General features: G+C 47.7%; 1 protein-coding gene across 5 annotated transcripts in view; it reads right to left on the reverse strand.

Moving 5' to 3' along the window:
- The window catches only part of ST3GAL1 (ST3 beta-galactoside alpha-2,3-sialyltransferase 1), a 118,932-nt gene that overhangs the window by 19,644 nt on the left and 84,242 nt on the right, over positions 1-15,046 (reverse strand). For all 5 annotated transcript variants that reach the window (XM_044450404.1, XM_044450399.1, XM_044450403.1 and 2 more), the window contains one exon: positions 999-1,825. In XM_044450404.1, coding sequence (XP_044306339.1) covers positions 999-1,313 — 315 coding nt within the window. In that variant the 5' untranslated portion in view covers positions 1,314-1,825. The remainder of the gene's footprint in view (positions 1-998; positions 1,826-15,046) is intronic.

Below are 15,046 nucleotides of genomic sequence, written 5' to 3' on the forward strand. Positions count from 1 at the left end.
GGGGCCAATACCTGAGGCCACAATGCTTTGACCCTGTGTGGCCCCAATCCTTGAGACGGGGTCCTTCCCACCTGGACACAGGAGCTATCATAATGCTAGTCCTTTAACTAGTGGACAAGAGCATGGCAGCTAAAAGTGCCACGGCCTTGAAGGATACCAACGTGACTGCCCATTTTCGTGGAGGAAATTTACAGTACAAAGAAGTACCATAAAATTACAAAATAAGGCAAGATAAAATGCTTCTACCCAGACTTGCAATGCCAGGCCATGCGGGTGATTTGTCTGTCTGTCTCCTGTTCCTTTCCTTACTAGCAGATCTGAACATGCATTAACGAGAAAAGTTCTTTTGGCAGTTGGATTCTCCCCCGCCCCCCATGCCCAAGTATAATTTGAAATTGGAAATGAGTCAGAGGCAAGTCGAATCAGAGGCAGTAAAAATCCGGTTACTGCCTTTAACAGTGCTGATTCTTCTAGGGGATTGACAGACTTTTTGCTGCCAGGATAGAGGACATTTGGAACAACTGAAAAACTGCACACAGGAAATTCCCCAAGGGAGCTTGCCACAGGAATGGAGACCAAAATGGCTTGATCTGGTCAAGATCCAGTTCCCCCTGGCTCCCTCGAAGCTCCCCGTGGTCAAGATCCAGGTCAAAGACTCCCCGTGGTCAAGGTTCAGTCCCCTGTGACTCCCTCAAAGCTAAACCCCCTTCCTGGACACGTCCTTTTCTTCCCAAGCACCCATCATGTTGCGATTTCCCAGGTTCTGCAGGTTTCCCCCCTTCCGCCATCACCATTCCAAAAAGTTGAAACATCTCTCCTATTGACAGTAAGACTTGAAGCTAAAACAGGCATTGCTTGTATTTTGGTCCCATCGCCTTTGTCTTTAGTCCCGCCCACCACTGGAATGGTCCCTCAAGAGCTTCTCCAAAATTAAATTCAGCCCTGGAGCTGAAAGAGGTTCAGGGTCCCTGCATAAACCAACATGCTGACCTACTCACCAGCCACCACCTATAGCTCTCTTTGGGTATGAAGGCATTCCTTGAGGTCAAGAACGGTTGCATAGTTTGGTTGAATCTCTCGTCGAACCAGGGCGAGACCTCTTGCTCAGAGATGCATGTATTGCAGCTGCATGGACGCCTGGCGTATTTCATCAGTTTTTTAACCTGTTCTGAAAACTGGTACACCATCTGTTTAGGGTCCCAGGTCATGATGGGGGCATTGTTTGTGTAGTTCAGCAAGAATGAGGTGATCGTGATGACAAAAAGCAAGGCCAATACAAACATTTTCATGTTCTTTTTCCAGCTGGGAAGCATGCTGACTTGTGATTCCTTCACTTGGATGCCTGAGCAAATGGCAACGGAGGTAAGAAGTGGAGGTCGCGAGGGTCCTTTGCTTAACTTAGGCAACAAGTCAATTTAATTACTTTTAGTGTTCAAAGAACAGCGCGTGTAGCTGCTTCCTTGAGCAATTGGGAAAGAGGCTCTTTCTTCTCGTCCTTTACAAGAAAATATGCATCTAGCTTTCAAATCTCTTTTCTTCAGTTCCCCCCGAACAGCTGCTAATTTCTACTTCCAAAGGTTTAATCAAAACAAATAATTGTAATTTTCTCTTTGCCACCCAGGCAATTTGAGAGGAAATTATCAGCAGTGTCAAATACACTTCTTTTGCTATGTGAGAAGAGAAATCTTAAAAAAAAAAGTAAGTTAAGGCAAGATCATGTTTCCTAGAAAATTATTTCATTAGGGGTCGCTGATTAGATCATGTGAAGGCCAAGGATCCCGGCAACGAACAGTCTGCTGGCTGCAGCACCTCCTTCCTTTTGTACCTAGACACACAAAAGAGAAGGGAAAACCTCACTGGCAACGTAATGGTTCTTTCCACTTAATATAGCATTACAGGTAAGATTGGGGTGTGTCTGTGTGTACGTGTGTATGTGTGTGTCAAAATCCAAGCAATTTCTACAGTTCAGCCACCCAGATTCCAGTTTGGCCTTGCATGGGGATCAGCTTAATGTACTGCAAGCTGAGTCAACTTGTTTACAGACTGTGGACTCTAAGATGGACTGTAATTTGTACATTTTTCTAAAACCATTAATGAAATGCATGCAAATAAGCACCTGAAAACCATGGGGCTACAGCACGATGCCTGTATAATCATTCTAGAGCCATGTTGTTTTCAGATGCTAATTTGCATAAATTTCGTTAGTGGCTCAAACAAATGTACATATTACCATCTAGCTTAGAGACAGAAGTGTGCAAACCTTCTTCCCTCTCTTTGCCCCACTTGCAATCATCAGATCAGAAGCAACCAGGAAGTCCACTGAGCTCAAAATACCCAGAGCTCCCTGTTTCGGTGCATCCCAAGTTGGGAGTTTCTTCCTCCTCACCCCACCCAGAGCTTCACCTCAAGTCCTGTGCCTTGTAACACACTGTTCTTGGGCTGGGAAAAATGTACAGGTGTCACAATGCAGTTAAATGCGTTGTGATAGCATTGGCCTCCACAGAGATTTGCAACAGGCCAGGTCGAGCTGTGACCTTCAAATACAGGGCAGACACAGCAAATCTCCATGCGTCCCCATCCAAAGGAGGTGACAGGCATTCAGGACTGGCTCAGCATCCCATGAGTCTACAGTGTCCTGTGGTGGCCAGTCTCCCTGACTCCACTCTCTGTGATGCTCTGGACTGGAAAGCTCTTAGTCTACACTTGAAGTGGACGGGTGCTGAGCCGGGCCCCTCCCACAACAACGTCCTGCTATGCCCTGAAATGAAATGAACTGAGCAATGCGACGTGTGATTTGGACTTTGGCACTCATGGGATACATACACATACACTCACCTACTCGTGAATGGATCCTGCTTTGCGTGGGTCGGAAGAGCCCTTAGTGGGATACAATGGGTGGGATACAATGGTAGTCCTACACAGAGTAAGCCCATTGAAATGAATGGGACTTGCACTGGTTGGGACGTACAGCCATTCATGTCAATGGGTCCATTCCATGCAAGGCTGCTGCTGGATACCACCAATGAATCCGAATCTCCCACCTTGTCTTCTGCTGCCTGGTACATGCAGGGGAAAGGCAGAGAATTGGGACCAAGGCAGGGCTTGGGATGAGGTCAGAGGGGCTCCTGGTAGGGCCAGGCAAAGCACCCCTAACGCTCAGACTTGCCCACATGATCCGTGGTGGGGAATGCTTCTCGAGCTCTTGCACTTCCCCTGAAGGCTCCTGCCAGTTTTAGGCTAGGTCAAGAGCTGGAAAAACATGAGAATGTGGCTGGGCAGCGAGTCCCCATCGTTTTGAGAACAGTTTTGGGAACAGAACTGGGAAACTGGACAGGTTCTGCTTGAAGCTTCCAAAGGCAGCATGGGCCAGTGAAGGCCCAAGATGCCCTAACTTCTCCCCCAGTCAACAAGCGCATGTCTCCCTTGATCGTGCATGAATGGGCGGGTGCGTAATGCAACCCGTCTCCAAAACAGAACCTAAACCATGCAGCTTTCCTCTTCTCCAGCCTCCTTCCCCTCCCTGTTGGAAACAGTTTGCCTGATTTAATCCATGTGTCTACAGCTTTAAGAGAAAACATGAAAGGTCCACCACAGGACAAGTCACCATCCTGTTTCCATCCGAGCATGAAAAATGGGCAACAAAAAGGCATTTCACCACCGAGAGGCAAACGCCGTCTGAAAGGGACTCGAGAGCTCCACGCCGGAGATTCCAGCTTCATCATATATCACCAGCGAGGGCTGGAGGTAAGAAATGCCCATAAATCTCAAACGGACAGCTTGTTCGCCGTGCCTGCTCAACCCGCCATGCCTGCGGTTCCCCACAGAGCTAAAACCTGAACTGTCAGGCTGTGCTTAGAATTTACCAGCAGTCATTCACAGAAAGAAAGCCGTGCTAAATCACTTCCCGTCACACTGACATTTGTGCAGGTGACACGCAGGTGCAACCTGCTGCTCTCCCACAGAAAAGAGGGAGGGGGAAGTGCCTGTGTGAGAGGGAGCCTGAAGGAAGTGGTGCTTGAACCAGAGCTTTCGGGCAGCACGCTATCAATACAGCCACGCAAAAGCCAAGTCAGTCACAACACGGCGTTACAGGGCTGTCGAACCTCATTCAATCAGAGGGCCGGTTTCCGTGCCGGACAAGCTCCTGAGGAGCACATGCCAGCAACGGGTGGGGGCGAAGGAAAGGCACAACGGCAATCCAGATACCAGCATAGTTCAGGCTGGATGTCAGACTGCAAGGAACTAAACCTTAGGAAAGGAATTTCGATGGTTTTTTGGAATAGGGAAATATAGGCAGAAACTGGGAAACCACCCCGTCGGTGGCTAGGGAAAGGCAGGGACATTGGAAGGGAGGCTGGACTTCTAAGGAATTCTGGAGGGCCAGCTGGGACCCGAGAAAGGTCAGCTATGCCCCACGGGCCTCCAAGTTGTGCACTTTGCCTCTAGTGGGACCAAGAATCAACCGAAGGTGGGACTCGGCAGATGGAAAAGGACTACGCAACTAAAGCCACACTTGATTCTTTTTAGCTGAGGCCACCAAGGATTGCTACTGGTGTTGTTTTGTGTTTATTTTCTCACTTGTCAGTGAATGCACACCATTATTTCCGATGGAGAAGGAACAGGTGGTGACCGTGGCCCCGTGGCAGAAACCCCATGGCAGAAGGCGCATCATTCAGTCCCTGGCTGGGGAGGGTCCACAGTTCACCTTCTGGACTGTCCTCATTGTGGAATGTGAGAGGCACCGACTGTGGCACGAGTTCATTAGTACCCAAAGGCCCTGTTCTTCACACGGGCCTTCCCTGTTTGATTTTGATCGTGCCACCATGTGCGTTTGTTAATCGTGTTGTTTCAAGGACTGGTTCAATAAAGATTTTATATAAATGCATCTGCCCTTATTGTTTTTTAATTGTTTACTCATTTATTATAAACCACTTACACACACACACACACACACACACACACACACATATTAAAAAAAAATAGGAAGTCATGCGAATGCATGCCCATGAAAATAGTCCATTCATATCCTGGCATGACCACAGAAGATTTCAGCTCACACCTCCGCCTGAGACCCTGGAGAGTCTCTGCTGGTCACGGCAGATGCTACTGGCTGGGACGGACCAAAGGTCTGGCCTGCAGTCGAGCAGAATCCCATGTACCTGTGCACAGAGGAGCCCTCTGCATGCTGATGCTGCTAAGGAGAAGGTGGAAACCTGGCCTCTATTCCCTGCCCAGGCGGACAGGTTTCATGCCAGGGATTGTGTAAGGGGCCCTTTCTTTGCACAAGTCCACCCTTTGCACACACCCAACTTTGCAGACGGAGTTTTATTAACAAAGTTATATATGAAAAAGGACATTCTCCAGGTTGTGCTGTTAACATTTGGCACACCCTTCTTGTTTCCTTTGGAGAAGTCTGCTCTTTTATGTATGTTACTATTAGTTTACTTGCTCTTATCAACAGGGAGATTGAAGACAAGACTTTTAGTCTGGCCTAACAGTCCCCCTATTCCTCATTTTGCTTGGAATTTCTGTTATCAGATCAGGTCAGCAATGAGGAAGAAGCAATGAAACAAGGAAAGGAGCACCTTTAAAAATCTGCAGGACCCTTTGGCAGAGGCTCATCATCCTCCCCATAGATCTGACTGCTATGCTGTCCACCAACTTAAGAACCTAAACACCGAAGAGTCCACTGCTGCACGTTTTCTGGAAGTTTTTGAACTGGGCAATTTCAGCATCTGCTCGCTCGCTCACTCACTCACTCTATCTAAAACCTTTCTAGACAGTCCCTTACTGAAGTCTCGGGATGGTTTAACAATGCAAAATGTAAAATAAAACACAGCGTCCTAAAAATTCAACTGACAATAAAACCCCAATGAAAACAATCAGATCTTAAAACATTGGGAAAACAACAAGAGGGATCATACCAGAAAAATTGCAGGGCTCGGCATGTTGAGTTAAAAAAAGGATCCAACAGCAGGGAATGAGAAAGAAAGAATGAGAAAGAGTCCTCACCACTCTGAGTAGAAACCAACACTGGGTTAGATGAACAGATAGTATCACCTAGTTTAAGAATGCGTCTTATTCTCCAAAATCTCTCCTAGGGCATATATACCAGCCTTCCCCAACTGGATACCTTCCAGGTATTTTCAAATACAGCCCCTCCAGCACCTGCCGACAGGGCCAATACTCAGGAACGCTGGGTAGTGTAGTCTAATACATTTAGAGGGTATCAGGCAAAACTTGATCCAAACTGCAGGTAGCATGCCCAACATCGGGGACCTTCCTCTGTTTGCCAACTCCAAGAAAGGCTCAGAGGTTTGCAACAGAGGGAGGGCTTTCTCAGTGCTGGCCCCACATCTGTGGCATGAGCTCCACACTGAGGCCCACCTAGCTCCAACCCTTCCATCTTTTTGGTACTAGGTTAAGAAGGCCCTTTATGCGGAGGCTTTTAAAGATATCCCATACTGGGATATCTGAGGGTTTGATGGAATTGCCCATCTCAGGGGTTTTTACAAGATTGTTCTTCAGCATATGTTTGTTAGGAGTTCTTTATCTTTCTCTTTAAAATGGTTGCATATTTTGAAAAGATGTTATGGCATTTTTATTGTACTGCTTTTATGAAATGTTATAAACTGCTCTGAGAGCGTCAGCAACTGAGCAGGATAGAAATGAAATAAAAAAATACCATGAATAATTAATCTCATAATGGATCTGTGCTTATTGCAGAAAACTTCCACTCTAATGCATTTAGCACCTCTTACAGGAACGGTTATATCTGGGGTTGGTGGAACAGGGACAACAGAACGGAAGCTGAGTGTGTAGCAGGTTTCCCAGTAGCTTCCATGTATGTATCACACACGAAAAGCCAGGCTAGATCAGATCAATCCACCATTCTGCTCACGGAGTGGCAAACGAGGTGTCCAACGGATCCCGCAAGAGGGAATTGCTACACCTCTGTCCTGTCCAGGCTCCCCAGCAAATGATGTGCCTCTGACAATGGAGGTAGCACATTGCCTGCAGGACCAGTTAGTAGCCACAGATGGCTTCCTCTTCCATGGATTTGTCCAGCCCCCTTTGAAGCCATCCACACTGGTGGCCATCACTGCTCCTACAGCAGGGAGACCAGTGGGGCCTGGAAGGGCGACAGGGTACCCAGTGGGAGGATGATATACCCGGAACTGCCTCTCGCTGTAGCCCTTAGTTAGTCCATCTTCATCATCCCCAGGTAAGCCAAAGCCTAAGGAATGGCACCAAGTATCTTACTTCTGTTTCCCATCTTTCTACCAGGGGTCTCAGGCTGGAGGACAAAGGCCTCCCAGGGCTCTCCCCCACTCAGCACTGGCCAGAGGCAGGCCTGCTTTGCTGTGGAGAGGCGGCCATGTCCAACACCCTCAGATCAGACCAGTTGTTCAGGGTGAGGCAAATGAGCAGCTGGTGACAAAGCAGGGAGAAAGGAGACTCAACGACGGACAGATCATGGAGTGCATCTTCCCCAAGGGCCTCCAAAAACCTGGAGCAGCACCAATGCCCAAACATCCAATTGGTTTTAAGAGGTATCCACCCAATCTGTCCTCACAAGCAATCTAAGGTGGGTCTCTTTCACCAGGGACAGGTAACGGGAAACTGGCTTTGCCAAGTGGGACGTCAAATGTCCCTTGAGTAGAGATGCTTGGAGGGAGAGAGAGACGCCCCCTGGGCAGCAGCCATTGTGAGTCCCACGCAGTTCCAGAAAGAGTTACAGTGCTCAGCAAAGCTGGCTTATTCCACAATTCATTCTCCCGTGGCATCATTTTTAGATGTTCGCAGTAAAGAACACCCCCCTTCCTTCCCACAAAATGTTATTAATGGTGTAATAATCCCATACTTGTCTACTCAATTCAGGGGGACTCACTTGCCTTTGAGGTAAGCAAATACTGGATTACAGCTATGCAACTCAAGCCTGGACACAGTTACTCAGCTATATAGCCCACCGTATTCACTGGGTCTCACACCCTAGTAAGTATATTTAGGATTGCAGCTTTAGGACGCAATCCTTTGCATGCGTAGCCAGAAAGAGGTCTTACAACAGTCCGTGTGCCCAAGCCATGCTGGGAGTTCTTCACATAACCACGCTTCAAGGCAACCTTCCCCAACCTGCTGTGTTGGACTACAGCTCCCATTATCCCCAGCCTGCTTAAGCTGGGGAAAGCTTCCTCATGACAGAATAATGTCCCACAGTTCCCGCCATTCCCCAGCTGGCATTCCTAGCCTGAATTCAAAGTGTTAGTTTGGCAGTGTATAAAATGCTACCATCCTGCAGATGTCATATTTTTACAATTACGTGAAGTCAGAGGAGCCTTAAATTACATTTCCTGGTTTTGTTTTGAAAAGGTTGGGCATATTAAGGGAGAAGCAGGCACTGACCTTTTGCTGAAGGCTTTTAAAAAGTTCACTATGCAACAGATCTGATAGGGGGACTGTATAAAGTGGTTCTATCGCAAATTAAAAAGCCTATTTATTATTTTCCCCCACTTGCTGAATGTGGCCAGTGCAGCTGGGTGAGGATTTCATCCCAGTTACTTTTCATTAAGAATCTGCCAAAATTCACTGATCTCTTCATATTTGGGGAAGGAAGGAAGGAAGGAAGGAAGGAAGGAAGGAAGGAAGGAAGGAAGGAAGGAGGAAGGAGGCAGTTTTCAAAAGTTTAAATCCTCCAGAAGCAGAAATGAGGGCACGTGCTGTTCCGAGTTCATGCGCTCCCTGTGAGGAACACACTGCATGAGCATGGCCTGGGTAGCAAAAAGCCAGAGACGTGGTCTCTGGCACATGCTCAAACATTGTGCCATGCCTCGTCCTGCGTTTTCGAGAGGCACCATGCTATGGCATAGTACGTGGCACAGCATTAATAACAACCCGGCCAGGGCCAAGAGGAATCCGGCAGGAATGCTGCTTCCACCTGATACCCCTGGCCCACACTGCAGGGCAGCCCTGTGACAAGAAATGCCATGGCCCTTTTCCAGCTCTGGGCTCTGCTTCTGACAGCCCTGGATTTTCCCGGTCTGATCCAGAAGAAGACTGGACCTCTGCCCTTTCACATTTGTGTCAAAGAAGCATGACAAGAACTACCTGCTGAAATTCCTTCTTTTGCACAAATGCCTGGCCCTTTATCCCGTGTGGTTGGCCCAACAGAGTGGTAAGACCCGGGTTCAAGTCCCCAATTGTTCATGAAGCTCATCAGCTGACCTTTGTCCAGTCCTGCTTTCTCCGCCCATCCTACCTCACCGGGTTTTTGTGAGGATGAAATTGGAATGGAGAACAGTGAAGGCTAGACTTTTACACAGGAACAGAGAATATCCATGCATTCAATACGAGGATGCACATCTGCTTGCCATGTGCATTTAAACCTCAGGGAATGGCACTTTCTGATGTGGATGGACATCTCCTTGGGAGGAAAACGAGTGTGAAAAAATTGTCCATTTAATTCGTTGCTGTCCTGACCTTTTCAAAAACCCATTTCCCGGGATGCTTTTGGCTTAACCACCCTCCATGTTCCTTTGCACATGCACATGCCATTACTTCTTTGGGTCGATGCCCCATGTTACAGCAGTGGGTAACAGTTTGACTCCACTACTCTACCTTTCCTCCCCGGCCTATACCAATTTCTCTTTTGACAGGCCATTCCACTGACGGTCTGCTGACAGCACACCCTGGAATTCGGAGGTGGCTGCAAACAAACGAAAAACAGCGACAGATTTTCAGCAGCAAATAGCCACAGCATGCGGCCATGATCGCCTTTCACTCGAAAACGAGCTAAGCGGGCTGTTGCGGCATCCCACAGAAGTTTGCCAATGAATTTCAATGGCAAATCGGTGACTATTTTGCCCCTGTGGATTTTGGGAGAGAGGACATGCGATCTGGGGCCATGAAAAATTGTCAAATGTCTTCCATGAACAAACAGATCAGAACTAAAACAGGCTCCAAATTCAAGAAGTCCTTAACTCACCACCCTACCAATTATCATTAGCCCTTGCCAAGTTGACCGATTTCCACACGAAATCATTCAACAGAGCTCTCGGGGATGAAAAACTAGATTTCTTTATTCCTGTTCCTTGTTACTAACAAAGTCACAGATGGGTTCCAAAACTGCATATTCCCCATGAAGGGCTGTCAAAAGGAGGGCTGCATCTTTCCATTTCTGTTTCCTCTCAGTTTCTCAGTTTTCAGTTCCAGTTAGAGTTAATTGCAAATCTTGAGAATTTATTATTAATGAAAACTGGATGCAGTTTTGTGCTCAGATCCCCTAATGCATGCATCTTCCTACAGAATTGGCTTTAACACAGTGCATTATTGGACCACTGTTTAATATATGCATCTTTGTACATATATCACCTTAATATTCCCCTTCTGGTATACGTTTTTTGATTGGGAGAACACTGGATTTCAAAGGAAAAAATAGTTTCAGCCCATATATTGATTTGACAGTGCAAACTGGGCAGGTTTGCATTAAAATGCAACCCCTTCTCCAGACAGTTCAGCACTGCATCCATAGTTCATTTTCGATCCAACTGCTTCAACAGAATTCAATGGTCATGATGTTGCTTGGAAACATTGTTATTTTCAAGTTGACAACTTGATTCAAATCAAAGAAGAATTTCTCCACTCCTCCATTTTCCTTTCCTGACTCCCCCAACCACCACAACTGCAATGATGTGCTCTCCTCCACACCCCTGCCCACCATGCAGTGCAAAAAAGCACTTGAACGGAGCCTGCCTCTCTCCGGCTCCTGCTTCCTTGGATTGTGCCTCATGGTGACTTTTTAAGTCTCCCAATTTTGCCAAATAGCTGACAAATTCTGCTGGCTTGTGTCTAGAACATTTTATGCCCTGTAGAGCATCAAGGAGGAAAGGGATTTAAAAAAAGAAAGAAAACAAATTGTTTGCTCTTAGAAAAAGCATGCCAGTTGTAATCATTGAACACTAGGCTGAACCTTTCCTTCTCTCTTGCCAGGGGCAAAAAGATCACAAAAAGCAGCCACGTGCATAGACAATGAGAGACGGCATCTCGTGGCGCTGCCAGAGCATGTGCCACGGATTCCATCCCTGGTGTCTCTGGTGAAAAGCAGGAAATGCGGAAAAAGCTCTATGGGAGGTTCATGGCAGCTGCTGCCGGTCAGAGCAGAGAATACTGGGCTGGATGGAGGAAGAGTTAGACCTAGTATAAGGGAGTCCCAAGCGAGGCTTTTAGTATGAACTGCTCTGAAAGCCTAGAATGGCCCAAACATCTTCAAACAGGGGCGATCTGGATACTTTAGGGCTCCTTTGCACTTTGCCACTGATTTCAGCAGCAATCTGGCACTGTTTTTGCCATCACAAATTTAAGCGGGAGGCATGCACAGATTTTGCTAAACCCACTCCATCTGTGCCTTGCAGATTATCAGGTGACTTTTGCTCCATCATCCACTCATTGCTGGACCAGATTTGGAGGGAGGGATATATGCACATTTCATTTAACTAGCACCAATGCCCATGTGGCTCACAGGCCATGTGTTGTCGAGAGAAGACCCCTGGCAATAATTGGACCCGTGTGGAAATTATACCTTGATAACACAGTGGGGACTGAAACAAGGTTGCAGTGCTAGCATATGTGAAAGTTGCAGTGCTAGCCTGCTTTTGTTGCTCTGCATACCTGAAGAGCAACAGAACTTCAACTGGGCTACCTTTAGAGGAACATAAGATTAGGATGGGAGCATAAATGTGAAATGTGGTCATTATTTCTCTTTTAACTTTAGGCTCCTTTCCAGCCTATCCAGGGCACCTGAAGTGCTGAGCGAAAACGTTTAAACAGGAGAAGGCAAAGATCTGATGACGAGTCGCAGCCCTACCCTGCGGCACCCCAGCATTTCCTGAAGCACAGTTCCAAAGTGGCTTTTCCAAGAGATGTCTCAAAGCCAACTCTGCTGCTTCGTCTGTCATGGAAGCAGCAGGAACTGCTTTGGGGGACTTTTGCTTTTGCCCTGCAAGAACTTCCTGGGGGCAAGAACCGGAGGAGCCCCATTCATCACAATAATGGGGCCTGAAAGCTGCTTCAAATGATGAACTCAGTATCCAAGCCAGGATTAGCCGGTTGAGCAAATCAATGGTCATCTCATCTTATCAGCCTACAGACTTCATAACAGGCTCCTGGATATGGACTCTTCCCCACTGGTAATTTAAGTTGAACACGAGAGAGTTGACATGGCCTTATTCCTCATGTGCTCAGCAAGGTGTTGCTGTCAGATTAAATAAATGGCCACTCTCATCCCTCTAACCTGCTGAAAAGGATCTGAAGCCATTTGTGGGAAACAGGAATTTTGTACGCTCAAGGAAAAGCAACCAACCTTTCCTCTTTCTCAATTTTAGCCCAAGTCACTAAAAACATCTACAAATGAACCACTGCAAAGGACCAAGAGTACAACCTTCCTTGGACCAACCATCCAGTTCCATCCAAGGAAGTTTCACAGAACGCAAACGAAAGGGATTTAGATCTTCAGTACACATGCAGAACACATAGGCCCTTTTTATTCCTTGGGACCATAACCACTCGGTTGGAAGGGCCATTTAGGCTGCTGAGTCCAACGCCTTGCTGAACTGGTCATCCAGTCTCTACCGGAAGGATGCTCTGGTTGTGGGTACTGAAAGCTGCTGAATGTCCAGTAGAAGCAACAGGGACACACCCACCCTGTCCGGTTCCCAGCACGGAGCGCCCACAAAGGTAACCTAAGCAGTCTCTGGCTCGTAGCCAGTCCTGAAGCCTGAAATGCCTCTAGGTAATCTGCCTCATCCTGAAATCCATGCAGCTGAGCAGCTTAGCACACGCTCTGGCAACCTGGCCCAGAAAGGAATACTGGAGACCAGCCCGATATTATCCAGTACAGTGGGGGTCGGGAAGGGTTCTTTTTTTCAGCAAAAGTCTTCCTGGTGCCCCTTTTAGGCAAGAGAGAATCGTACCTATTTAGAAAAGGGATGCTCACCACTACCCTGTTCCACTTAGCCAGTCTCCCCACACCACCCCTGTTTATAAGCCAGGAAGTTTCGGGGTCCAGCATGCAAGTGGCAGGCCTCATCTCTCCAAGGATCCCTGTCCAGACCCTTGATCTGAACCAAGGGAAACTTTTCCATCAGAACTGGACAAGCAGGAGTGAGGGTTGCATCCAAGAGAATTGAATAAATGACGGCATCCAACTTGGTAGAGGTACAACGGATTTTATCTGCAAAATGGCACACAGATTGGTTGCAAGAGGAAAGCCAGTGATCCACCTTGACTTCCTGTGGACCAGAATGTAATAGATCTCAGGCCACCAAAACGGCTCTCTGGCTGACCTTTGCCAGTCTCACTACGGTAGCTTTAGCATGACTCTAGCCCATGGCTGACCACACTTCTCCCAAGTTTTCTGCCAATGGTGAGAGATCTCCACTCTCACCATTCATATTCCCTCTCAAGGTGAAATATACCCATAAATACACCTACACCATTTCTATAACCACAAATATACCTTCACACTTTCTGTGTAGGACTTCTAATGCCCTGATTATCTTTGTTTCCTTTTTGGACCCATTCCAGCTTCAAATGGGGAAAACAGGTTTCCTGAGATTTAATCACGCACAATCCAAGTTCCAAAGCAACATTCCTGGAAGCACATTGCAAGGAGCAGCATTGCTCTCTCTCTTTGCTCTAGAGTAAGCTAGATCAGAAACCTGGCATGGTAGGGATGGAAGCTTTACTCTTCCCCTCACTGCGGTCCCAATCCAGAGCAACGGCCCACACCTGCCGTTTCCACCAGCAAATTGCAAAGCAGAAAAGCAAAAAATTGCTCTTCGGCAGCATATGCTTTGTAGGTGGGGCGAGATGATTAGGCCTGTGGTGGGAAGAAAGAGCTCGGGCCCTGCACCCGCTACACTAAGGTCCCGATCTGTATCAGCATCTCTGCGTTACTCAAGAGTAAAAAAGAAAACAAAAACGACAAAGCTGCGTGTAGTCTCTCGCAAGGAATGTGGGTTTTGCTCGGAAAGAGAAAGGAAGAAAGGAAGGCAGGTCCCGCGTCTCAATGGCCCTTCTTTGGGCACATCGCACTGGCTTCTGCTGCTCTCCTAGCGTGTGCCTTCTTTTTTACGTGTGGCAAGGATCAAACGGTGAGCTATGCTCAAGAATCATGATGAGAAGCTTTGCAGAAATTCCAGTGCCTTCTCTCACGCTTGGGGTCAAACTGGCCGATGGACGGGCTCCATCCACCTTGATTCATTTAGCATTTTCAGCTTTGGCTGTAACAGCATTTTCAAGCAGTGCCAGCTTGTGTTGGCAAGCAAGAAAACTCACTAACGCCTGGCAATTAACCAAAGCCCTCCAATGCAAACCTCGCCAGCTGAGCCTTTGCGCAGCTTTGGGGTATTAAATAAAAAATGCGGCGAGGCACACTCCGTTCGGCTGGCGCGTCTTCAACCGGAGACCATCTGCGTGCCAGACCGACAACCTCTAATCAAGCAGCCTTAATGCGATGCGTAGTCTGCTCCCAGGTCTCCTCTGCACCCATGAGATAAAAAGGATGGAGGCAAAGGGACCACGGGAAACGCTTCCGATTCTGTGCCTGCTCTGCTTCTCTGTCTGGAGGATATGTCGCTTTGGGCTGCAATATAATTTGGTTTACAGAAGGCTAAGAACAGCAGGAAAACCTCTCTGGTTTAGCGTGAGCAAATCAATGCATGGAGAGGCCCATATGGACTGTCAACATGCTTCACAATCTTGGATGGAGGGTGTTTCTTTTTTAACAGGAAGTGCCCGGGATTGAACCCAGGGCCTCTTGGATGGACTACACATGCACCCCCACACTGTCTTCAGAGCAGGATGAGCGAATGGGGGTGCTCCAAGGTCCAAGCAAAATGAGACGTGTTTAGCACTCCACGGTGCTAGGTCTGTCAAGAAGTGTGGCTTTCTTGAAGCGTTCCCATTGCCAAGTGTGGGGTGGGGAACAGCATGGCCTCCAGGAGGATCTCTGGGGCTGCAGGCTCTGGGCCCCAGACTCGCTCCACCGCCC

Source organism: Varanus komodoensis, unplaced genomic scaffold (assembly GCF_004798865.1).
Source record: "Varanus komodoensis strain SLA01 unplaced genomic scaffold, ASM479886v1 scaffold66, whole genome shotgun sequence".
In the NCBI taxonomy this organism is placed as follows: domain Eukaryota; kingdom Metazoa; phylum Chordata; class Lepidosauria; order Squamata; family Varanidae; genus Varanus; species Varanus komodoensis.